The sequence below is a fragment of the Bombina bombina genome, chromosome 4 (genome assembly GCF_027579735.1).
Source record: "Bombina bombina isolate aBomBom1 chromosome 4, aBomBom1.pri, whole genome shotgun sequence".
In the NCBI taxonomy this organism is placed as follows: Eukaryota; Metazoa; Chordata; class Amphibia; order Anura; family Bombinatoridae; genus Bombina; species Bombina bombina.
In genome coordinates, this window is record NC_069502.1 from 207,186,463 (window position 1) to 207,213,403 (window position 26,941).

Here is a 26,941-nt window from a genome sequence, read left to right on the forward strand (position 1 = left end):
TTTAAATTTAAATTAGAACATCTCCGCGCACTGCTTAAGGAGGTGTTATCTACTCTGGATGATTGTGGCAATTTGGTCATTCCAGAGAAATTATGTAAGATGGACAAGTTCCTAGAGGTTCCGGTGCCCCCCGACGCTTTTCCTATACCCAAGCGGGTGGCGGACATAGTAAATAAAGAGTGGGAAAGGCCCGGCATACCTTTTGTTCCCCCCCCTATATTTAAGAAATTATTTCCTATAGTCGACCCCAGAAAGGACTTATGGCAGACAGTCCCCAAGGTCGAGGGGGCGGTTTCTACTCTAAACAAACGCACTACTATTCCTATCGAAGATAGTTGTGCTTTCAAAGATCCTATGGATAAGAAATTAGAGGGTTTGCTTAAAAAGATTTTTGTACAGCAAGGTTACCTTCTACAACCAATTTCATGCATTGTTCCTGTCACTACGGCAGCGTGTTTCTGGTTCGAGGAACTAGAAAAATCGCTCAGTAAAGAATCTTCGTATGAGGAGGTTATGGACAGAGTTCAAGCACTTAAATTGGATAACTCTTTTGTTTTAGATGCCGCTTTGCAATTAGCTAGATTAGCGGCGAAAAATTCAGGGTTTGCTGTCGTGGCGCGCAGAGTGCTTTGGCTAAAGTCTTGGTCAGCGGATGTGTCTTCCAAGACAAAATTGCTTAACATTCCTTTCAAAGGTAAAACATTATTTGGACCTGATTTGAAAGAGATTATTTCAGACATCACTGGGGGAAAGGGCCACGCCCTCCCACAGGATAGGTCTTTTAAGGCTAATAATAAGCCTAATTTTCGTCCCTTTCGCAGAAACGGACCAGTCTCTAATTCTGTATCCTCTAAGCAAGAGGGTAATACTTCACAACCCAAACCAGCCTGGAAACCAATGCAAGGCTGGAACAAGGGTAAGCAGGCCAAGAAGCCTACCACTGCTACCAAAACAGCATGAAGGGATAGCCCCCGATCCGGGACCGGATCTAGTGGGGGGCAGACTTTCTCTCTTTGCTCAGGCTTGGGCAAGAGATGTTCAGGATCCTTGGGCGCTAGAAATAGTTTCTCAAGGTTATCTCCTGGAATTCAAGGAACTACCCCCAAGGGGAAGGTTCCACAGGTCTCAATTATCTTCAAACCAAATAAAGAGACAGGCATTCTTACATTGTGTAGAAGACCTGTTAAAGATGGGAGTGATACATCCAGTTCCAATAAGAGAACAAGGAATGGGATTTTATTCCAATCTGTTCATAGTTCCCAAAAAAGAGGGAACATTCAGACCAATTTTGGATCTAAAGATCCTAAACAAATTTCTCAGGGTACCATCGTTCAAAATGGAAACTATTCGAACGATCCTACCTACTATCCAGGAAAATCAATTTATGACTACCGTGGATTTAAAGGATGCGTACCTACATATTCCTATCCACAAGGAACATCATCAGTTCCTAAGGTTCGCTTTTCTGGACAAGCATTACCAGTTTATGGCACTTCCATTTGGATTAGCCACTGCTCCAAGGATTTTCACAAAGGTACTAGGGTCCCTTCTAGCGGTTCTAAGACCAAGGGGCATTGCAGTAGTACCTTACTTGGACGACATCCTGATTCAAGCGTCGTCCCTGTCAAAAGCAAAGGCTCATACGGACATCGTCCTAGCCTTTCTCAGATCTCACGGATGGAAGGTGAACAAAGAAAAAAGTTCTCTGTCCCCGTCAACAAGAGTTCCCTTCTTGGGAACAATAATAGATTCCTTAGAAATGAGGATTTTTCTGACAGAGGTCAGAAAATCAAAACTTCTAAGCTCTTGTCAAGTACTTCATTCTGTTCCTCGTCCTTCCATAGCGCAGTGCATGGAAGTAATAGGATTGATGGTTGCAACAATGGACATAGTTCCTTTTGCACGAATTCATCTAAGACCATTACAACTGTGCATGCTCAGACAGTGGAATGGGGATTATACAGACTTGTCTCCGACGATTCAAGTAGATCAAAAGACCAGAGATTCACTCCGTTGGTGGCTGACCCTGGACAATCTGTCACAGGGAATGAGCTTCCGCAGACCAGAGTGGGTCATTGTCACGACCGACGCCAGCCTAGTGGGCTGGGGCGCGGTCTGGGAATCCCTGAAAGCTCAGGGTCTATGGTCTCGGGAAGAGTCTCTTCTCCCGATAAACATTCTGGAACTGAGAGCGATATTCAATGCTCTCAGAGCTTGGCCTCAACTAGCAAAGGCCAAATTCATAAGGTTTCAGTCAGACAACATGACGACCGTTGCATATATCAATCATCAGGGGGGAACAAGGACTTCCCTGGCGATGAAAGAAGTGACCAAGATAATTCAATGGGCGGAGGATCACTCCTGCCACTTGTCTGCGATCCACATCCCAGGAGTGGAAAATTGGGAAGCGGATTTTCTGAGTCGTCAGACATTCCATCCGGGGGAGTGGGAACTCCATCCGGAAATCTTTGCCCAAATAACTCAATTATGGGGCATTCCAGACATGGATCTGATGGCGTCTCGTCAGAACTTCAAGGTTCCTTGCTACGGGTCCAGATCCAGGGATCCCAAGGCGACCCTAGTAGATGCACTAGTAGCACCTTGGACCTTCAACCTAGCTTATGTATTCCCACCGTTTCCTCTCATCCCCAGGCTGGTAGCCAGGATCAATCAGGAGAGGGCCTCGGTGATCTTGATAGCTCCTGCATGGCCACGCAGGACTTGGTATGCAGACCTGGTGAATATGTCATCGGCTCCACCATGGAAGCTACCTTTGAGACAGGACCTTCTTGTTCAGGGTCCATTCGAACATCCGAATCTGGTTTCCCTCCAACTGACGGCTTGGAGATTGAACGCTTGATTTTATCAAAGCGTGGGTTTTCAGATTCTGTAATAGATACTCTGATTCAGGCTAGAAAGCCTGTAACTAGAAAAATTTACCATAAAATATGGAAAAAATATATCTGTTGGTGTGAATCTAAAGGATTCCCATGGAACAAGATAAAAATTCCTAAGATTCTATCCTTTCTACAAAAAGGTTTGGAGAAAGGATTATCTGCAAGTTCTCTGAAGGGACAGATCTCTGCTTTAACTGTTTTACTTCACAAAAGACTGGCAGCTGTGCCAGATGTTCAAGCATTTGTTCAGGCTCTGGTTAGGATCAAGCCTGTTTACAGACCTTTGACTCCTCCCTGGAGTCTAAATCTAGTTCTTTCAGTTCTTCAAGGGGTTCCGTTTGAACCCTTACATTCCGTAGATATTAAGTTATTATCTTGGAAAGTTTTGTTTTTTGGTTGCAATTTCTTCTGCTAGAAGAGTTTCAGAGTTATCTGCTCTGCAGTGTTCTCCGCCCTATCTGGTGTTCCATGCAGATAAGGTGGTTTTGCGTACTAAGCCTGGTTTTCTTCCGAAAGTTGTTTCCAACAAAAATATTAACCAGGAGATAGTTGTACCTTCTTTGTGTCCGAATCCAGTTTCAAAGAAGGAACGTTTGTTACACAATTTGGACGTAGTCCGTGCTCTAAAATTCTATTTAGAGGCTACTAAAAATTTCAGACAAACATCTTCCTTGTTTGTTGTTTATTCTGGTAAAAGGAGAGGTCAAAAAGCGACTTCTACCTCTCTTTCCTTTTGGCTTAAAAGCATTATCCGATTGGCTTATGAGACTGCCGGACGGCAGCCTCCTGAAAGAATCACAGCTCACTCCACTAGGGCTGTGGCTTCCACATGGGCCTTCAAGAACGAGGCTTCTGTTGACCAGATATGTAAGGCAGCGACTTGGTCTTCACTGCACACTTTTGCCAAATTTTACAAATTTGATACTTTTTCTTCTTCGGAGGCTATTTTTGGGAGAAAGGTTTTGCAAGCCGTGGTGCCTTCCATTTAGGTGACCTGATTTGCTCCCTCCCTTCATCCGTGTCCTAAAGCTTTGGTATTGGTTCCCACAAGTAAGGATGACGCCGTGGACCGGACACACCAATGTTGGAGAAAACAGAATTTATGCTTACCTGATAAATTACTTTCTCCAACGGTGTGTCCGGTCCACGGCCCGCCCTGGTTTTTTAATCAGGTCTGATTAATTATTTTCTCTAACTACAGTCACCACGGTATCATATGGTTTCTCCTATATATATTTCCTCCTGTCCGTCGGTCGAATGACTGGGGTGGGCGGAGCCTAGGAGGGATCATGTGACCAGCTTTGCTGGGACTCTTTGCCATTTCCTGTTGGGGAGGAGAATATCCCACAAGTAAGGATGACGCCGTGGACCGGACACACCGTTGGAGAAAGTAATTTATCAGGTAAGCATAAATTCTGTTTTCCTCGGCTCGTAGAGTCTCTGAGTTATCGGCCTTACATTGTGATTCTCCTTATCTGATTTTTCATTCAGACAAGGTAGTTCTGCGTACTAAACCTGGGTTCTTACCTAAGGTAGTCACTAACAAGAATATCAATCAAGAGATTGTTGTTCCATCATTGTGCCCTAACCCTTCTTCGAAGAAGGAACGACTTCTGCACAATCTAGACGTAGTCCGTGCCCTGAAATTTTATTTACAGGCAACTAAAGATTTTCGCCAAACTTCTTCCCTGTTTGTAGTTTATTCTGGACAGAGGAGAGGTCAAAAAGCATCTGCTACCTCTCTCTCTTTTTGGCTTCGTAGCATAATACGTTTAGCCTATGAGACTGCTGAACAGCAGCCTCCTGAAAGAATTACAGCTCATTCTACGAGAGCTGTGGCTTCCACGTGGGCCTTTAAGAATGAGGCCTCTGTTGAACAGATTTGCAAGGCTGCAACTTGGTCTTCTCTTCATACTTTTTCCAAATTTTCCAAATTTGACACTTTTGCTTCTTCTGAGGCTGTTTTTGGGAGAAAGGTTCTTCAGGCAGTGGTTCCTTCCGTGTAAAGATCCTGCCTGTCCCTCCCGTCATCCGTGTACTTTAGCTTTGGTATTGGTATCCCATAAGTAATGGATGACCCGTGGACTGACTACACTTAACAGGAGAAAACATAATTTATGCTTACCTGATAAATTCCTTTCTCCTGTAGTGTATTCAGTCCACGGCCCGCCCTGTTTTTTATGGCAGGTCTAAAATTTAAATTAAACTCCAGTCACCACTGCACCCTATAGTTTCTCCTTTCTCGTTTGGTTTCGGTCGAATGACTGGGTATGACGTAGAGGGGAGGAGCTATATAGCAGCTCTGCTTGGGTGATCCTCTTGCACTTCCTGTTGGGGAGGAGTTAATATCCCATAAGTAATGGATGACCCGTGGACTGACTACACTACAGGAGAAAGGAATTTATCAGGTAAGCATAAATTATGTTTTTGGCACTCCATGCAATTTTCAGGGCTCTTCAGGTTTGTCCTCTGTTGAAGAGAGAACAGTTTATTTGTTTTCAGAAAGACAATATCACAACTGTGGCATATGTCATTCATCAGGGTGGGACTCACAGTCCCCAAGTTATGAATGAAGTATCTTGGATACTTGCTTGGGCGGAATCCAGCTCCTTTCTAATTTCTGCGGTTCATATCCCAGATATAGACGATTGGGAAGCGGATTATCTCAGCCGTCAGACTTTATATCCTGGGGGAGTGGTGCCTCTATCCGGATGTGTTTTCTCAGATTGTTCAGATGTGGGGTCTTCCAGAAATAGATCTGATGGCTTCTCATCTAAACAAGAAACTTCCCAGGTACCTGTCCAGTTCTAGGGATCCTCAGGCGGAAGCAGTGGATGCGTTGACAGTTCCTTGGTGTTACCAACCGGCTTATATTTTCCCGCCTCTAGTTCTTCCAAGAGTGATCTCCAAAATCATCATGGAAAAATCGTTTGTGTTGCTGGTAGCTCCAGCATGGCCTCACAGGTTTTTTTATGCGTATCTTGTTCCAATGTCCAGTTGCCAACCTTGGCCACTTCCATTAAGGCTAGACCGTCTATCTCAAGATCCGTTTTTCCATCAGGATCTCAAATCATTAAATTTGAAGGTATGGAAATTGAAAGCCTAGTGCTTAGTCATAGAGGTTTCTCTGGCTCAGTGATTAATACTATGTTACAGGCTCGTAAATCTGTTTCTAGGAAGATTTATTATCGAGTTTGGAAGACTTATATATGGTGTTCTCATAAATTCTCTTGGCATTCTTTTAGAATTCCTAGAATTTTACAGTTTCTTCAGGATGGTTTGGATAAAGGGTTTGTCTGCAAGTTCATTGAAGGGACAAATCTCTGCTCTTTCTGTTTTATTTCACAGAAAGATTGATAAGCTTCCTGATATTCACGGTTTTGTAAAGGCTTTGGTCCGTATCAAGCCTGTCATTAAATCAATCTCTCCTCCTTGGAGTCTTAATTTGGTTTTGAAGGCTTTACAGGCTCCTCCGTTTGAGCCTATGCATTCTTTGGACATTAAACTACTTTCTTGGAAAGTGTTGTTCCTTTTGGCCATCTCTTCTGCTAGAAGAGTTTCTGAATTATCTGCTCTTTCTTGTGAATCTCCTTTTCTGATTTTTCATCAGGATAAGGCGGTTTTGCGTACTTCATTTAAATTCTTACCTAAGGTTGTGAATTCTATCATTAATAGAGAAATTGTTGTCCCTTCTTTGTGTCCTAATCCTAAGAATTCTTTGGAGAGATCCTTAAATTTTTTGGATGTGGTAAGAGCTTTGAAATATTATGTCAAAGCTACTAAGACTATTAGTTATCTTTTCTGGTTCTAGGAAAGGTCAGAAGGCTTCTGTCATTTCCTTGGCATCTTGGTTAAAGCTTTTGATTCATCAAACTTATTTGGAGTCGGGTCAAGCCCCATCTCAGAGAGATACAGCTCATTCTTCTAGATCAGTTTCTACTTTGTGGGCTTTTAAGAATGAAGCTTCAGTTGATCAGATTTGCAAAGCAGCAACTTGGTCTTCTTTGCATACATTTACTAAATTCTACCGTTTTTATGTATTTGCTTCTTCGGAAGCAGTTTTTGGTAGAAATGTCCTTCAGGCAGCAATTTCAGTTTGATTCTTCTGCTTATGTTTTAAGTTTTTTTTTCTTTCATTTATGAGGAAAACTTATTTTTTTGGTTGTGGATTTAATTTTTTTCAGCGGAAAATGGCTGTTTTTATTTTATTTCTCCCCCTCTAGTGACTCCTGTGGGGAGTTCCACATGTTGGGTATTGCTAGCCCATACGTCACTAGCTCATGGACTCTTGCCAATTACATGAAAGAAAACATAATTTATGTAAGAACTTACCTGATTAATTTCTTTCATATTGCAAGAGTCCATGAGGCCCACCCTTTTTTATGGTGGTTAGGATTTTTTTGTATAAAGCACAATTATTTCCAAATTCCTTTGTTGATGCTTTTTACTCCTTTCTTTTTCACCCCACTACTTGGCTATTCGTTAAACTGAATTGTGGGGTGAGTGGTATACTTATAGGCATTTTGAGGTTTGGGAAACTTTGCCCCTCCTGGTAGGATTGTATATCCCATACATCACTAGCTCATGGACTCTTGCAAATATGAAAGAAATTAATTTATCAGGTAAGTTCTTACATAAATTATGTTTTTTCTCATATTACATTTCCTTACCTCTTTTACTTGGCTATATGTCAGACTACCAGTGAGGTGGGGAGGGTTTTATAGAGCTCTTGGGATTGGGGAATCGCTGCCTCCTAGTGGCATGGAAGTGTAATTCACCGGAGCAATGGATTGTGGACTCTCACTGCCAGGAAATAAATTACTTTATCACATAAGCATAAATTGTTTTTGTGATTCAGACAGAGCATATCATTTTAAGAACGTTTCCAATTTACTTCTATTATCAAATTTGCTTAGTTTGTATTATATTCTGTATAAAAGAGATACCTAAGTAGGTATCTGGAGAGCTACATGGCAGGAAAAAGTGCTGCTATCTAGTGCGCTTGTAAATGGATAACATGTGCAAAACTGCTGCCATAAAGTGATCCAGAAATATTCCGGCTCCTAAGCTTCTGTTCCTGCTTTTCAACAATAGATACCAAGAGAATGAAGAAAATTGATAATAGAAGTCAATTAGAAAGTTGTTTAAAATCACATGCCCTATCTTAATCATTATGTAAGGTTTCAGATCATTTTAACCACACCCCAAAACTGTCAAGTATAATGTTGGTTTTGATTGGCAAAAACATTTAAAGTATGTAACCACCCTCCTGTCATTGTATTTTGTAAATTGGTTGTCATTAAATAACAAAAAGTGAAACATAATAAATGTGAACTTCAGGATCTCCTTATTTTAAATAAATGATAATCCATTATTGCTCAATATGGTGTCAGTCACTCAAATAAATGGCACCACACAAACTGCACTATCGGAGAAATAGAACACCCACAAACTGCACTATCAGAGAAATAGAACACCCACAAACTGCACTATCGGAGAAATAGAACACCCACAAACTGCACTATCGGAGAAATAGAACACCCACAAACTGCACTATCGGAGAAATAGAACACCCACAAACTGCACTATCGGAGAAATAGAACACCCACAAACTGCACTATCGGAGAAATAGAACACCCACAAACTGCACTATCAGAGAAATAGAACACCCACAAACTGCACTATCAGAGAAATAGAACACCCACAAACTGCACTATCAGAGAAATAGAACACCCACAAACTGCACTATCAGAGAAATAGAACACCCACAAACTGCACTATCAGAGAAATAGAACACCCACAAACTGCACTATCAGAGAAATTTAACACACAAACATACACAGGCACCATCAATAGAAGCTGCTTCCCTGTGACAGTCTTCTTTCCCCCTTGTTTAGCCCACGCTAGAAAATATGCACTTCTGCAGTTTTCCTGTACAACTATGTTGCAGGTTTTCCAGTACAACACTGGCAGCCATCTTGGAAATCTTGCTACCATAAAAGCAAATTCAAACACTTTCTGTATACTGTGATCCCACTTTTGCTGAAGGGGGTTGCACAGAGGGGCCAGACATGATGCGGATGTCCCAGACATGAACGGAAGGGCCCCTAGATGTGAGGGGCCCTGTCTTAATTGTGACTTCTGTGACCCCTGTAGTTACACCCCCTCCCATATTATAAATTATATTCCATATAAGTATGGATCCCAAGAACTTTTTTTTATTGAGAGGAGAGACAAGTACATATAAACATTTCAGAATGCACAAAATCTGTTACTGAGACATTTGCACAATAAAAAAAAGAAACATATGAGGATATAGGCAACATATGAGTGTATAGGAAAGTTTTTCAAATTGCTAAAATACTTCAAATATATCAATTCAAGAGGCACACAGGATATCTGAAAAAAAGAACTCTATCTACCTCCTGGATTTAATAAGGCCTCTCTTGGACCTTTGATACTAACCATATGAGACAGAGGAGGTTTATTTAAATGATAGGGCCACTCTTGGACCCTTGACTTTTATATGTAAGCAACAACAAAGAATATATAAATTCAAAAAACACACAGGATATTTAGGTATTATACAATTATACTGTAACTTGCACAGTATGTGTACAGCAATAGTAGAAAAAAAACAAGAGCTCTCATTTTCTACCTCCTGGACATAAGGCCTCTCTTGGACCTTTAATACCAACTGTATGAGACGTAGGAGGTTTATTTAGATGTTAGGGCCACTCTTGGACATTTGACTTCCATACATAAACAGCATAGGTAGATACTTAGGTGTTGGACCTCTGCAAATATTAGAGAACAATATGTATTGTGAACGAAATATCAAGAAATATCTAGTTAAACTAAATGATAAAACTTTCTAAAGACTATAGTAGTCAACAGTAAACTTATAGGGCCATTTTGGATTAATAATTACTAGAAGTTTCCTTCTATTTAAAGAGTATCTTCCAGTAGTACTCTGCATCAATATAAGGGAGGGGAGCATGCTTTTGTATATAGTTTCCAGTATCTTGTGAGAAAATATAGAGAATTTTAACAGATCACTCTCTCGGCCGCTGACAGAGCAAATCTGAAATACTAAAGGGAGATGTTACGCTATCCCATACTGGGATCAGAAATACCGTGGGGTACTTTGATATATCAATAAGCTTAGAACACTTGATTGACCTAATAAGATAGATTCAGAGAACTAGCCCCCAACTCACATATATTTATTATTTAATTATAGGTTAGGAGGAAACACATACCTATTATATAAACTATTAAGCTCTCCTTATTAAACCAGAAGACGAGCAATATGCTTCAGATTACTAACTAGAGGAAATATAACTCCAAAATTATAAATGAAGTCTGTGTTTATAATAAAGATTGGCTATTTAGGTAGCTCATTTAAAGGCCTATGAGAGAAAAATGTTTAGGCAACAATACTGATATGCATATGTTCAAATGCATGTGAAGCTCAACTGTAGAGATCAACACTTATAACTAAAGTATCGCATATACATAACATAAATTGGAGAGACCATGTATAATAATTTGCAGCTACAGATAATGACACACTAAACTACATAGGCAAATAATAAATATGGATGGGCCTCAAAAAAAATAGTAGGAGCAAGGCACGTCTCATTCATCAGACATTTTGGTCATCACAAAAGTTACCGGTTGTTAAGTATAGTAATGTAAGATGGTCACAAGTTGTTACAGTTTAGAGCCTCACACTCTACCGGTATCGGACCTAAATTTTAGCCGACACCAAATTTTTATGACCGCAGCAGCTGCTGTATAGCACGTCCAGCCGGCAAAATCCCTAGAGAGGTTTGTAAGGACTCCATCTAATGTGTGTAGCCAGGACGAGTCTCATATAGACCTCCAGGAGCTGTTAGTTTTTTCGGAGACTGCGAGGGGAGGACATCATCCTACATTCTGTCACAGAGGCAATGGAAGGCCGTTTCACTCTCAAGCTCCGGAATATGCAGGGGCCAAATCGCTGTCCGCATTGAAGTGCGCCAGTGGTAAGTAGTGTTAGCTTGTTCCCCTGGCACAACACCCACTCGTGTTTTGCTCTCAAAAGTTAAAACTTGGCTATGTGGAGAGGGAGTCGGGTCTCCATGTTAGTTATCAGGAGAGATGAGGAATTTTTCAATGAGGCGATCTAACTATGTGTTTAGTACAGTAAAATGCTCCTCAAGGAGTGCAAGCGCTTTCTCTGCTATTTGCTCCATAAACACCATAGGGATAGGAGAGCATGTAGAAATCTTCCTTAGCAAAGAGCAGCATATAATCGATGCTGCGATGCAGCAAGGACCTCCGGCTCCTGGTGGGGGGGGGGGGGTAGGTGTGGAGGCCTCAACCTCAAATTATATTCCGGAATATGAGGGCTGCTGGTATCCGTAATACAGGGCTCAATCCACTCGGGATCATGTCGCAAGGCAAGTCACCCAAGTTCTGTTCAGAATAGTGCAATTTGTATCCAAGTAATCAAATATGTTTTACGTCCTAGTCAAAAAATCTGTGACAAACTAATATTTGAAAATAAATGTGAAATGTGTCTATAGAGTCATATTTATTTGTCTTAATCACATGATTTTATATTCAGTTATTCTAGAACAGGGATATGCAAACTCTCCAGGTCACATTTTTATGTTTTTTTCTCTTTTCAGAGAAACAATGAACAATTTTAGTAATACTAGTAAATACATGTTTATTGTAACTGCATATGAGAACCATTCAGATAGACACTTCTTAAGCTAGATATATGCCATCACTGATTTGCAAAACTATCAATGTTTGCCAGACAACATTGTACACTGATGGTTTACTGTGTTATAGAGAGACACCCTTAAACAATCTCCACAATTTTCCCCCTGCTGTAGCTCCATCAATACACATTAGCTGCTTACAGTGTATTCTTTGGTTTTATTTGATCAAAGACTACAAATATCCATCTTGGCTCACACATACTGTATTCTTTTTGTAGAAATGGAGTCCTTGAAAAAAAAAATACTAGAGGGCTGTATTGTGTCCTCACACCTTAGGTTGGACAAGCATGTTCTAGAATATGACCTTAAAGGGATACTAAACCAATATTTTTATTTTTTTTACTGATTCGGATAGAACATGCAAATTTAAGAAACTTTCTAGTTTACTCCTATTAATTTTTCTTTGTTTTCTTGCTATTGTTATTTAAAAAAGCAGGAATGTAAAGCTTAGGAGCCGGACCATTTTTGGTTCAGAACATGGGTTACGCTTGCTTATTGGTTGCTAAATGTGACCACCAACAAGCAGGCGCTATCCAGGGCACTGAAACCAAAATGGGCTGGCTCCTAAGCTTTTCATTCCTGCTTTTTAAATAAAGATAGCAAGAGAACGAAGAAAAATTGATAATAGGAGTAAATTAAGAAGTTCCTTAAAATTGCATGCTCAAACTGAATCATGAAAGAAAAAAATTGGGTTTAGTATCCCTTTTAAAGGAACATGAAACCCAAAAGTCTTCTTTCAGGATTCAGATAGAACATACAATTTAAAAAAAAAAAAAAATCCCAATTACTTCTGTCATCTAATTTGCTTCATTCTCTTGGTATGCTTTGTTGAACAGCATACCCAGGTAGGCACAGGAGCTGGGAGCTAGCTGCTGATAGGTGGCTGCACATATACCTTTTATCATTGGCTTACCAATGTGTTCAGCTAGCTCCCAGTAGAGCATTGTTGCACCTTCAATAAAGGATACCAAGAGAATAAAGCAAAAGGAGATGTGTTTTTGGAATGTTTTTTTTTTTATTATTATTATATATAGAGACCATGCAGTCTTTTTTTTTTTTCCTTTGAAGTCTACATCTTTAAACACAACTTTTTGTTATTCTGTAGTGCCCACACCGCTAGAAGATGACGACAGAAGAGGTGGTTGTCATAGCCAAGTTTGATTATGTGGCTCAACAGGATCAGGAGCTGGACATCAAGAAGAATGAGCGACTATGGCTTCTGGATGACTCAAAATCTTGGTGGCGTGTTCGTAACTCTACGAACAAAACTGGCTTTGTGCCTTCAAATTATGTGGAGAGAAAGAACAGTGCACGAAAGGCCTCCATAGTCAAAAACTTGAAGGACACATTAGGTAGGTCAACCAATTGCTGATTTGCAGGGCCACTAAAAGAATATATTTTAGAAGATACAGTTACAAGCTTTGATTAATTTCCCAAGCTGATAAACTGGGTTAAAATGTCTGAAATGTCATCAGTTTTGTGATGCTACTAAGGAGACTCATACACTTTTTTGCACTACCCTTAGTGGGGGTTTTTTTTAGAGCCAAGTACTAGGAATTTGACACAAGATCAAAACAGTCAGTTCAGGGTGCTTATTGCATCTAGATTGGGATGTTCATCTTTTTTAAAAGGGCATAAATTCACTTATTGTAAGTTAGACACAGATTTAGCATTCGTAACATCACTGGGGCCGTTTACAATATTTTTAGAGTATAAGATGGAAATAATCAATTCCAGCTGCTCTGGGTATGAATAGTGTATAATTTGCTGTTTTTTTTTTTACTTTGCTTTTGTTTATTATATTTCTCTTGTTAAGTGTATCCAGTCCACGGATCATCCATTACTTGTGGGATATTCTCCTTCCCAACAGGAAGTTGCAAGAGGATCACCCACAGCAGAGCTGCTATATAGCTCCTCCCCTCACTGCCATATCCAGTCATTCTCTTGCAACTCTCAACAAAGATGGACGTAGTAAGAGGAGAGTGGTGTATTATAGTTAGTTTTTTAACTTCAATCAAAAGTTTGTTATTTTTAAATGGTACCGGAGTGTACCGTTTCATCTCAGGCAGCATTAGAAGAAGAATCTGCCTGTGATTTCTATGATCTTAGCAGAAGTAACTAAGATCCACTGCCGTTCTCACATATTCTGAGGAGTGAGGTAACTTCAGAGGGGGAATGGCGTGCAGGTTTTCCTGCAATAAGGTATGTGCAGTTAACATATTTCTAGGGATGGAATTTGCTAGAAAAATGCTGCTGATACCGGATTAATGTAAGTTAAGCCTTAAATGCAGTGATAGCGACTGGTATCAGGCTTATTAACAGAGATACATACTCTTATAAAAGTGCAATATAAAAAGTTTGCTGGCATGTTTAATCGTTTTTATATATGCTTGGTGATAAAACTTATTGGGGCCTAGTTTTTTTTTCCACATGGCTGGCTTGATTTTTGCCTAGAAACAGTTTCCTGAGGCTTTCCACTGTTGTAATATGAGTGGGAAGGGCCTATTTTAGTGCTTTTCTGTGCAGCTAAAAATACTGACAGAGACATTCAGCTTCCCTCTGCATGATACAGGACATCTCTGAAGGGCTCAAAAGGCTTCAAAGTCGTGTTTGAGGAGGGTAACAACCACAGTAGACTGTGGCAGGTGTTGTGACTGTGTTTAAAAAACGTTTTTGTCATTTATTATTCCGTTTTTGTTATTAAGGGGTTAATCATCAATTTGCAAGTGGGTGCAATGCTCTGCTGACTTGTTACATACACTGTAAAAATTTTGTTAGTGTAACTGCCTTTTTTCACTGTTATTTCAAATTTTGTCAAAATTTGTTTCTCTTAAAGGCACAGTAACGTTTTTTATATTGCTTGTTAACTTGCTTTAAAGTGTTTTCCAAGCTTGCTAGTCTCATTGCTAGTCTATACAAACATGTCTGAAACAGAGGATACTTGTTCATTATGTTTAAAAGCCATGGTGGAGCCCCATAGGAGAATGTGTAATAAATGTATTGATTTCACCTTAAACAGTAAAGATCAGTCTTTATCTATAAAAGAATTGTCACCAGAGGGGTCTGTCGAGGGGGAAGTTATGCCGACTAACTCTCCCCACGTGTCGGACCCTTCGCCTCCCGCTCAAGGGACGCACGCTAATATGGCGCCAAGTACATCAGGGACGCCCAAAGCGATTACTTTGCAGGACATGGCTGCAATCATGAATAATACCCTGTCAGAGGTATTATCCAGATTGCCTGAATTGAGAGGCAAGCGCGATAGCTCTGGGGTTAGATGAGATACAGAGCGCGTAGATGCTGTAAGAGCCATGTCTGATACTGCGTCACAATATGCAGAACCTGAGGACAGAGAGCTTCAGTCTGTGGGTGACGTCTCTGAATCGGGGAGACCTGATTCAGAGATTTCTAATTTTAAATTTAAGCTTGAGAACCTCCGTGTATTGCTTGGGGAGGTATTAGCTGCTCTGAATGACTGTGACACAATTGCAGTGCCAGAGAAATTGTGTAGGCTGGATAAATACTATGCAGTGCCGGTGAGTACTGATGTTTTTCCAATACCTAAAAGGCTTACAGAAATTATTAGTAAGGAGTGGGATAGGTCCGGTGTGCCCTTTTCCCCACCTCCTATATTTAGAAAAATGTTTCCAATAGATGCCACTACACGGGACTTATGGCAGACTGTCCCTAAGGTGGAGGGAGCAGTTTCTACTTTAGCAAAGCGTACCACTATCCCGGTTGAGGACAGTTGTGCTTTTTCAGATCCAATGGATAAAAAATTAGAGGGTTACCTTAAGAAAATGTTTATTCAACAAGGTTTTATTTTACAGCCCCTTGCATGCATTGCGCCTGTCACTGCTGCGGCGGCATTCTGGTTTGAGGCACTGGAAGAGGCCATCCATACAGCTCCATTGACTGAAATTGTTGACAAGCTTAGAACTCTTAAGCTAGCTAACTCATTTGTTTCTGATGCCATTGTTCATTTGACTAAACTAACGGCTAAGAATTCCGGATTCGCCATCCAGACGCGTAGGGCGCTATGGCTCAAATCCTGGTCAGCTGATGTGACTTCAAAGTCTAAATTACTCAACATTCCTTTCAAGGGGCAGACCTTATTCGGGCCTGGTTTGAAAGAAATTATTGCTGACATTACTGGAGGTAAGGGTCATACCCTTCCTCAGGACAGGGCCAAATCAAAGGCCAAACAGTCTAATTTTCGTGCCTTTCGAAATTTCAAGGCAGGTGCAGCATCAACTTCCTCTGCTTCATAACAAGAGGGAACTTTTGCTCAATCCAAGCAGGCCTGGAAACCTAACCTGGAACAAGGGCAAGCAGGCCAGAAAGCCTGCTGCTGCCTCTAAGACAACATGAAGGAGCGGCCCCCTATCCGACAACGGATCTAGTAGGGGGCAGACTCTCTCTCTTCGCCCAGGCATGGGCAAGAGATGTTCAGGATCCCTGGGCGTTGGAGATCATATCTCAGGGATATCTTCTGGACTTCAAAGATTCTCCTCCACAAGGGAGATTTCACCTTCAAGATTATCTGCAAACCAGATAAAGAAAGAGGCATTCCTAAGCTGCGTACAAGATCTCCTTGTAATGGGAGTGATCCATCCAGTTCCGCGGACGGAACAAGGACAGGGGTTTTATTCAAATCTTTTTGTGGTTCCCAAAAAAGAGGGAACCTTCAGACCAATTTTGGATTTAAAGATCCTAAACAAATTCCTCAGAGTTCTGTCATTCAAGATGGAAACTATTCGAACCATTTTATCCATGATCCAAGAGGGTCAGTACATGACCACCGTGCACTTAAAGGATGCCTACCTTCACATTCCGATTCACAAGAATCATCATCAGTTCCTGAGGTTTGCCTTTCTAGACAGGCATTACCAATTTGTAGCTCTTCCATTCGGGTTGGCTACAGCCCCAAGAATTTTTTCAAAGGTTCTGGGCTCACTTCTGGCAGTCCTAAGACCGGGAGGCATAGCGGTGGCTCCTTACCTGAACGACATCCTGATACAGGCGTCAAGCTTTCAAATTGCCAAATCTCATACAGAGATAGTTCTGGCATTCCTGAGGTCGCATGGGTGGAAAGTGAACGAAGAAAAGAGTTCTCTATCTCCTCTCACAAGGGTTTCCTTCCTAGGGACTCTAATAGATTCTGTAGAAATGAAAATTTACCTGACGGAGTCCAGGTTATCAAAACTTCTAAATGCTTGCCGTGTTCTTCACTCCATTCCGCGCCCCACGGTGGCTCAGTGCATGGAAGTAATCGGCTTAATGGTAGCGGCGATGGACATAGTGCCATTCGCGCGCCTGCATCTCAGACCGCTGCAATTATGCATGCTCAGTCAGTGGAATGGGGATTACACAGATTTGTCCCCTCTACTAAATCTGGATCAGGAAACCAGAGATTCTCTTCTCTGGTGGTTATCTCGGGCCCATCTGTCCAAGGGTATGACCTTTCGCAGACCAGATTGGACAATTGTAACAACAGATGCCAGCCTTCTAGGTTGGGGTGCAGTCTGGAACTCCCTGAAGGCTCAGGGTTCATGGACTCAGGAGGAGAAACTCCTCACAATAAATATTCTGGAGTTAAGAGCAATATTCAATGCTCTTCTGGCTTGGCCTCAGTTAGCAACACTGAGGTTCATCAGATTTCAGTCGGACAAATCCCAGGTGTAGAGAACTGGGAGGCGGATTTTCTAAGTCGTCAGACTTTTCATCCGGGGGAATGGGAACTCCATCCGGAGGTGTTTGCTCATTTGGTTCTCCGTTGGGGCAAACCAGAATTGGATCTCATGGCGTCTCGCCAGAACGCCAAGCTTCCTTGTTACGGATCCAGGTCCAGGGACCTAGAAGCGGCACTGATAGATGCTCTAGCAGCGCCTTGTTTCTTCAACCTGGCTTATGTGTTTCCACCGTTTCCTCTGCTCCCTCGTCTGATTGCCAAAATCAAACAGGAAAGAGCATCGGTGATATTGATAGCGCCTGCGTGGCCACGCAGGACCTGGTATGCAGACCTAGTGGACATGTCATCCTTTCCACCATGGACTCTGCCTCTGAGACAAGACCTTCTAATACAAGGTCCTTTCAATCATCCGAATCTACTTTCTCTGAGACTGACTGCATGGAGATTGAACGCTTGATCCTATCAAAGCGTGGCTTCTCCGAGTCAGTAATTGATACCTTAATACAGGCACGAAAGCCTGTCACCAGGATTTACCACAAGATATGGCGTAAATATCTTCATTGGTGTGAATCCAAGAATTACTCATGGAGTAGGGTTAGGATTCCTAGGATATTGTCCTTCCTCCAAGAGGGTTTGGACAAAGAATTATCAGCTAGTTCTTTAAAGGGACAGATTTCTCCTCTGTCTATTCTTTTACACAAGCGTCTGGCAGAAGTTCCAGACGTTCAGGCATTTTGTCAGGCTTTAGTTAGAATTAAGCCTGTGTTTAAACCTGTTTCTCCTCCATGGAGCTTAAACTTGGTTCTTAAAGTTCTTCAAGGGGTTCCGTTTGAACCCCTTCATTCTATTGATATCAAACTTCTTTCATGGAAAGTTCTTTTCCTGATGGCTATTTCCTCGGCTCGAAGAGTCTCGGAGTTATCTGCCTTACATTGTGAGTCTCCTTATCTGATCTTTCATTCAGATAAAGTTGTTCTGCGTACAAAACCTGGGTTTTTACCTAAGGTGGTTTCTAACAAGAATATCAATCAAGAGATTGTTGTTCCATCATTATGTCCTAATCCTTCTTCAAAGAAGGAACGTCTTTTGCATAATCTAGACGTAGTCCGTGCCTTGAAGTTTTACATACAGGCTACTAAAGATTTTCGCCAAACATCTAACCTGTTTGTTGTTTACTCTGGACAGAGGAGAGGTCAGAAGGCCTCGGCAACCTCTTTCTTTTTGGCTTCAGAGTATAATCCGTTTAGCCTATGAGACTGCTGGCCAGCAGCCTCCTGAAAGGATTACAGCTCATTCTACTAGAGCTGTGGCTTCCACCTGGGCCTTTAAAAATGAGGCCTCTGTTGAACAGATTTGCAAGGCTGCAATTTGGTCTTCGCTTCATACTTTTTCCAAATTTTACAAATTTTTATACTTTTGCTTCTTCGGAGGCTGTTTTTTGGAGAAAGGATCTACAGGCAGTGGTTCCTTCCGTTTAAGTCCCTGCCTTGTCCCTCCCATCATCCGTGTACTTTAGCTTTGTTATTGGTATCCCACAAGTAATGGATGATCCGTGGACTGGATACACTTAACAAGAGAAAACATAATTTATGCTTACCTGATAAATTTATTTCTCTTGTAGTGTATCCAGTCCACGGCCCGCCCTTTCCTTTTCAGGCATGTCTAAATTTTAATTAAACTACAGTCACCACTGCACCCTATGGTTTCTCCTTTCTCGGCTTGTTTCGGTTGAATGACTGGATATGGCAGTGAGGGGAGGAGCTATATAGCAGCTCTGCTGTGGGTGATCCTCTTGCAACTTCCTGTTGGGAAGGAGAATATCCCACAAGTAATGGATGATCCGTGGACTGGATACACTACAAGAGAAATAAATTTATCAGGTAAGCATAAATTATGTTTTTTATCAACCCATGACCGTGTATATAATTAACAGGTGAATTTTGGTTTTCTACCTACAGTATTCTTAAATAAAACATAATTCTACATTATAAAAAGAATAAGCATTAATTTCCATTGCAGACTTTATTCTGACTTAATATAATGCAGTTAAATCACTTTATTTTGTGGCTTTATATTTTATTTGCAAATACAGTTGTTATGAAAATGTAAATAGTTGCAGTCTTTCTTGCATTGCTAGTGAGGAGACGGAACAAGGAATTCACTGAGTGTTCTAAGGACTTTAATATTTAAATAAAAAGAAAATACTCTAGTTCAGCTCCATTTCTATAGCAAGGAATGAGAAGTATGTACTTCACAACATGCTCTATGAACAGCAATTACACTATGTTCTGTAAATTACAAAGCATCTTCAATACACATCAGAACCATATTAGTTTATACATTTGATCTTGGTTTGTATTATTACAAAACATGCTGTAGTCTGGTTCACCCAGCATACTCTACTGTTAGGAAACAACAATGTATTTTATAATTGTTCAACTATGATACGTCTGTTTTACCATATGTATTTATGGTAAATATAGCTAAGAATTTGTTCACCCCATTCTGAAATTGGATATTTGCAAACATTTGCAAAATGTCTTATGAGGTTTGATATTTTAATCCTTATGGTTTTATGCATAATTTTATTATAGTCCTGTCAATAAAATAGGCCCACCGTCATAGGGCATCTGAACAGCTTCATGTGGTTCTTTAGGAAAACGTTGTTGGTGTTATCTCTGGTGTTGTCTCTGGTTAATTGCTGTTGGGATTTTTTTCATCCTATTTTCAAATAGTTTTATATATCCGAGAATACAACAACGTACATCTTTTATCTAATTTGCTTCATTCTCTTGGTATCCTTTGTTAAAGATACATCAATACACATCTATGAGCCAATAACGTGAGGCACATATGTACAGCCACCAATCAGCAACTCCTGAGCTTACCTATGTATGCTTTTAGCAAAGGATACCAATATAACAAAATAAAAAATATAATAGTAGTTAAAAATTGCATGCTCTCATCGTGAAATGAGAAAATATGGGTTTTGTGTCACTTTAAACTGGCATCCTAGAGGAAGATGTCATTACTAACGGGGGGAAAAGGCAAACATTTGTAGAAGAATTCCACCTCTCCGAGCGGTATAAAGGAAAGTTTTCCTGTTACAGACTAATATCCTTTTCTGAATATGAAGATATTGATTTTAAAGGTAAATGGTTTTTAGTTGTCCCTTGATGCAATCACAAATACCATTCCTGCACTTTGGTATAAGTGTAAGGTAAAATAACTTGAGTGATTTGCCTTCTCGTGTGTGTCTAGAGATAGGAAGGTATCGCCCTTTACATTGCTTGAGATAATGATCCTGGGTTGATTACGGTTGCAGCAAATCTATCAATAAGCTGCAGACCTCTGAAGAAATCTTGCTTGAATGTAGATCATTATGCAGCATTGATCCATAGAGAATTACCCTTGTGAGATGACTTTATTATTGTACTATTCAATGGAATATAAATAGAGGAGCAGCCCTATAGGAAGAGAAAATTGGTCCTCAATTGACATGAAAACAATCTCATCCCTTTAAAAGCACATAGGATATGTTAGAACATTTTATTATTGCTCTGTTATTTGCACATACCGGTGTTTAACCCCAGAGAAGGGATTAAACACATACTTAAAATTTAGCTCCAGAGCAGCAATGCACTACAGTATGCTAGCTGAACGTATCTGATAAGACAAAGCTGTAGTCACCTGCTAGCTACCAGTAGTGCATTGCTGCTGCATTTCAACAGAAGAGAAAAAAGTAACCTTAATAACAGAAGTAAATTTAAGAGTCTTAAAATGACATGCTCTGTCTGAAGCACGGAAGTTTCACTGTGATGTTACTGTCCCTTTAACCTTTCTAACCCTTTTTATTTTAAGATCAGTATTCATTTGTTAAAACTATTTAGTAAATATTTCTTATGAGGGCTGCCTCCTTACTAATATAGGTTATGTTATGGGGTTTTGATCTTGCAGATTTTTCACCCATAGAACTAGAGAACAAAAAAGAAATAGGTTTAATTTCACAATTGCCTAATCTTTGCAACATAAATACCTTAAACTTACATATATGCATATTGACACAGCTACATAGTACACACACATAAAATACAGGAATGTGCTAGTTGCAGATAGGGTTGCACATAAAGTTTAATGAAAACAGGGGCACATTTATTTAACGATCCTCTGCCCGCAGCTCCTGCTGTGTACGTAGCACAGCAATGACGAATCCGGCTTCCTACAATTGTTGCGTGGCCTCATGAGCTGGACGCTAAAGGGGAAGATTGAAGGTAGCCAGATTCGTTATTGCTGTGCCAACTACAGCCGTTCTGCTTTCCATAAAACAAAGTTAAAGGGATACTGAACCCAATTGTTTTCTTTCATGATTCAGATAGAGCATGCAATTTTAAGCAACTTTCTAATTTACTTCTATTATCAAATTTTCTTCGTTCTCTTGCTATCTTTATTTGAAAAAGAAGGCATCTAAGCTAAGGAGCCAGCAATTTTTCAGTTCAGACCATGGACAGCACTTGTTTATTAGTGCTGTCCAATCAGCAAGGACAACCCAGGTTGTTTACCAAAAATGGGCCGGCATCTAAACTTACATTCTTGCTTTTCAAATAAACATACCAAGAGAATGAAAAAAATTTGGTAATAGGAGTTAATTAGAAAGTTGCTTAAAATTGCATGCTCTATCTTAATCACGAAAGAAAAAAGAAAAAAAGAAAAATCATCTTCATTGTAAAGTTTAATAAATTAAGGAGGTATGATTAAGGAGGCAACACCGAAACATCACTTTTTATTCGTGTTCATCTGTTTCCAGTAAAGTGAACATTTTAATAAGTGCTGTGGACCGATCTTTTCATCATTACTTTATTCCAAGTTGTTTTTATTGGTATATTTCAAGAATACAAAATCCGTTCAAAGATACAGATCACAAATGACAATAACAAAATAAAACAGTCAAAATATCAAGTTAGAGTAACATTTTCTTAAAACATGTAAATTAGAAGCTAAGATAACCAAAGCATAGACAGGTAAAAAAAAAACCAACTGTCTACCATGCCATATCATAGTTTCAAACCAGTATTACACAACATATCTGAAAAATGTACCGTCAATCAGTGAAAATTCTCTATCTGAGTGGGTAAGTATGGGAAGGTAAGTGGAAACTCCGTAGTGGGTGAGTGACTAAAGAGAGCTTTCTGAAGCTATATATTGTGTCCACATATTTCTCCAACATAGGTGTGTCCGGTCCACGGCGTCATCCTTACTTGTGGGATATTCTCTTCCCCAACAGGAAATGGCAAAGAGCCCAGCAAAGCTGGTCACATGATCCCTCCTAGGCTCCGCCTACCCCAGTCATTCTCTTTGCCGTTGTACAGGCAACATCTCCACGGAGATGGCTTAGAGTTTTTTAGTGTTTAACTGTAGTTTTTATTATTCAATCAAGAGTTTGTTATTTTGAAATAGTGCTGGTATGTACTATTTACTCAGAAACAGAAAAGAGATGAAGATTTCTGTTTGTATGAGGAAAATGATTTTAGCAACCGTCACTAAAATCCATGGCTGTTCCACACAGGACTGTTGAGAGCAATTAACTTCAGTTGGGGGAACAGTGAGCAGTCTCTTGCTGCTTGAGGTATGACACATTCTAACAAGACGATGTAATGCTGGAAGCTGTCATTTTCCCTCTGGGATCCGGTAAGCCATGTTTATTACGATTGTAAATAAGGGCTTCAAAAAGGGCTTATTAAGACTGTAGACTTTTTTTGGGCTAAATCGATTGATTATTAACACATATTTAGCCTTGAGGAATCATTTTATCTGGGTATTTTGATATAATAATATCGGCAGGCACTGTTTTAGACACCTTATTCTTTAGGGGCTTTCCCAAAGCATAGGCAGAGCCTCATTTTCGCGCCGGTGTTGCGCACTTGTTTTTGAGAAGCATGGCATGCAGTCGCATGTGAGAGGAGCTCTGATACTTAGAAAAGACTTTCTGAAGGCGTCATTTGGTATCGTATTCCCCTTGGGGCTTGGTTGGGTCTCAGCAAAGCAGATACCAGGGACTGTAAGGGGTTAAAGTTCAAAACGGCTCCGGTTCCGTTATTTTAAGGGTTAAAGCTTCCAAATTTGGTGTGCAATACTTTTAAGGCTTTAAGACACTGTGGTGGAAATTTGGTGAATTTTGAACAATTCCTTCGTTTTTTCGCATTTGCAGTAATAAAGTGTGTTCAGTTTAAAATTTAAAGTGACAGTAACGGTTTTATTTTAAAACGTTTTTTGTACTTGTTATCAAGTTTATGCCTGTTTAACATGTCTGAACTACCAGATAGACTGTGTTCTGAATGTGGGGAAGCCAGAATTCCTATTCATTTAAATAAATGTGATTTATGTGACAATGACAATGATGCCCAAGATGATTCCTCAAGTGAGGGGAGTAAGCATGGTACTGCATCATTCCCTCCTTCGTCTACACGAGTCTTGCCCACTCAGGAGGCCCCTAGTACATCTAGCGCGCCAATACTCCTTACTATGCAACAATTAACGGCTGTAATGGATAATTCTGTCAAAAACATTTTAGCCAAAATGAACACTTATCAGCGTAAGCGCGACTGCTCTGTTTTAGATACTGAAGAGCATGACGACGCTGATATTAATATTTCTGAAGGGCCCCTAACTCAGTCTGATGGGGCCAGGGAGGTTTTGTCTGAGGGAGAAATTACTGATTCAGGGAACATTTCTCAACAAGCTGAACCTGATGTGATTGCATTTAAATTTAAGTTGGAACATCTCCGCATTCTGCTTAAGGAGGTATTATCCACTCTGGATGATTGTGACAAGTTGGTCATCCCAGAGAAACTATGTAAAATGGACAAGTTCCTAGAGGTGCCGGGGCTCCCAGACGCTTTTCCTATACCCAAGCGGGTGGCGGACATTGTTAATAAAGAATGGGAAAGGCCCGGTATTCCTTTCGTCCCTCCCCCCATATTTAAAAAATTGTTTCCTATGGTCGACCCCAGAAAGGACTTATGGCAGACAGTCCCCAAGGTCGAGGGAGCGGTTTCCACTTTAAACAAACGCACCACTATACCCATAGAGGATAGTTGTGCTTTCAAAGATCCTATGGATAAAAAATTAGAAGGTTTGCTTAAAAAGATGTTTGTTCAGCAGGGTTACCTTCTACAACCAATTTCATGCATTGTCCCTGTCGCTACAGCCGCATGTTTCTGGTTCGATGAGCTGATAAAGGCGGTCGACAGTGATTCTCCTCCTTATGAGGAGATTATGGACAGAATCAATGCTCTCAAATTGGCTAATTCTTTCACCCTAGACGCCACTTTGCAATTGGCTAGGTTAGCGGCTAAGAATTCTGGGTTTGCTATTGTGGCGCGCAGAGCGCTTTGGTTGAAATCTTGGTCGGCTGATGCGTCTTCCAAGAACAAGTTACTTAACATTCCTTTCAAGGGGAAAACGCTGTTTGGCCCTGACTTGAAAGAGATTATCTCGGATATCACTGGGGGTAAGGGCCACGCCCTTCCTCAGGATCGGCCTTTCAAGGCAAAAAATAAACCTAATTTTCGTCCCTTTCGTAGAAACGGACCAGCCCAAAGTGCTACGTCCTCTAAGCAAGAGGGTAATACTTCTCAAGCCAAGCCAGCTTGGAGACCAATGCAAGGCTGGAACAAGGGAAAGCAGGCCAAGAAACCTGCCACTGCTACCAAGACAGCATGAAATGTTGGCCCCCGATCCGGGACCGGATCTGGTGGGGGGCAGACTCTCTCTCTTCGCTCAGGCTTGGGCAAGAGATGTTCTGGATCCTTGGGCGCTAGAAATAGTCTCCCAAGGTTATCTTCTGGAATTCAAGGGACTTCCCCCAAGGGGGAGGTTCCACAGGTCTCAGTTGTCTTCAGACCACATAAAAAGACAGGCATTCTTACATTGTGTAGAAGACCTGTTAAAAATGGGAGTGATTCATCCCGTTCCATTAAGAGAACAAGGGATGGGGTTCTACTCCAATCTGTTTATAGTTCCCAAAAAAGAGGGAACGTTCAGACCAATCTTAGATCTCAAGATCTTAAACAAGTTTCTCAAGGTTCCATCGTTCAAGATGGAAACCATTCGAACTATTCTTCCTTCCATCCAGGAAGGTCAATTCATGACCACGGTGGATTTAAAGGATGCGTATCTACATATTCCTATCCACAAGGAACATCATCGGTTCCTGAGGTTCGCATTCCTGGACAAACATTACCAGTTCGTGGCGCTTCCTTTCGGATTAGCCACTGCTCCAAGGATTTTCACAAAGGTACTAGGGTCCCTTCTAGCTGTGCTAAGACCAAGGGGCATTGCTGTAGTACCTTACTTGGACGACATTCTGATTCAAGCGTCGTCCCTTCCTCAAGCAAAGGCTCACACGGACATTGTCCTGGCCTTTCTCAGATCTCACGGATGGAAAGTGAACGTGGAAAAGAGTTCTCTATCTCCGTCAACAAGGGTTCCCTTCTTGGGAACAATAATAGACTCCTTAGAAATGAGGATTTTTCTGACAGAGGCCAGAAAAACAAAACTTCTAGACTCTTGTCGGATACTTCATTCCGTTCCTCTTCCTTCCATAGCTCAGTGCATGGAAGTGATCGGGTTGATGGTAGCGGCAATGGACATAGTTCCTTTTGCACGCATTCATCTAAGACCATTACAACTGTGCATGCTCAGTCAGTGGAATGGGGACTATACAGACTTGTCTCCGAAGATACAAGTAAATCAGAGGACCAGAGACTCACTCCGTTGGTGGCTGTCCCTGGACAACCTGTCACGAGGGATGACATTCCGCAGACCAGAGTGGGTCATTGTCACGACCGACGCCAGTCTGATGGGCTGGGGCGCGGTCTGGGGATCCCTGAAAGCTCAGGGTCTTTGGTCTCGGGAAGAATCTCTTCTACCGATAAATATTCTGGAACTGAGAGCGATATTCAATGCTCTCAAGGCTTGGCCTCAGCTAGCGAGGGCCAAGTTCATACGGTTTCAATCAGACAACATGACAACGGTTGCGTACATCAACCATCAGGGGGGAACAAGGAGTTCCCTGGCGATGGAAGAAGTGACCAAAATCATTCTATGGGCGGAGTCTCACTCCTGCCACCTGTCTGCTATCCACATCCCAGGAGTGGAAAATTGGGAAGCGGATTTTCTGAGTCGTCAGACATTGCATCCGGGGGAGTGGGAACTCCATCCGGAAATCTTTGCCCAAGTCACTCAGCTGTGGGGCATTCCAGACATGGATCTGATGGCCTCTCGTCAGAACTTCAAAGTTCCTTGCTACGGGTCCAGATCCAGGGATCCCAAGGCGGCTCTAGTGGATGCACTAGTAGCACCTTGGACCTTCAAACTAGCTTATGTGTTCCCGCCGTTTCCTCTCATCCCCAGGCTGGTAGCCAGGATCAATCAGGAGAGGGCGTCGGTGATCTTGATAGCTCCTGCGTGGCCACGCAGGACTTGGTACGCAGATCTGGTGAATATGTCATCGGCTCCTCCTTGGAAGCTACCTTTGAGACGAGACCTTCTTGTTCAGGGTCCGTTCGAACATCCGA

At 41.2% G+C, this 26,941-nt stretch overlaps 1 protein-coding gene across 2 annotated transcripts in view; it reads left to right on the top strand.

Annotated features, from left to right (window-relative positions):
- NCK1 (NCK adaptor protein 1) overlaps positions 1-26,941 on the top strand; it is a 247,769-nt gene that overhangs the window by 75,610 nt on the left and 145,218 nt on the right. For both annotated transcript variants that reach the window (XR_008401969.1, XM_053709755.1), the window contains exon 2: positions 12,780-13,026. Coding sequence is in view for 1 of the 2 variants with exons in the window: in XM_053709755.1 (XP_053565730.1) it covers positions 12,798-13,026 (229 nt within the window). In the remaining variant the exon portion in view is untranslated. The remainder of the gene's footprint in view (positions 1-12,779; positions 13,027-26,941) is intronic.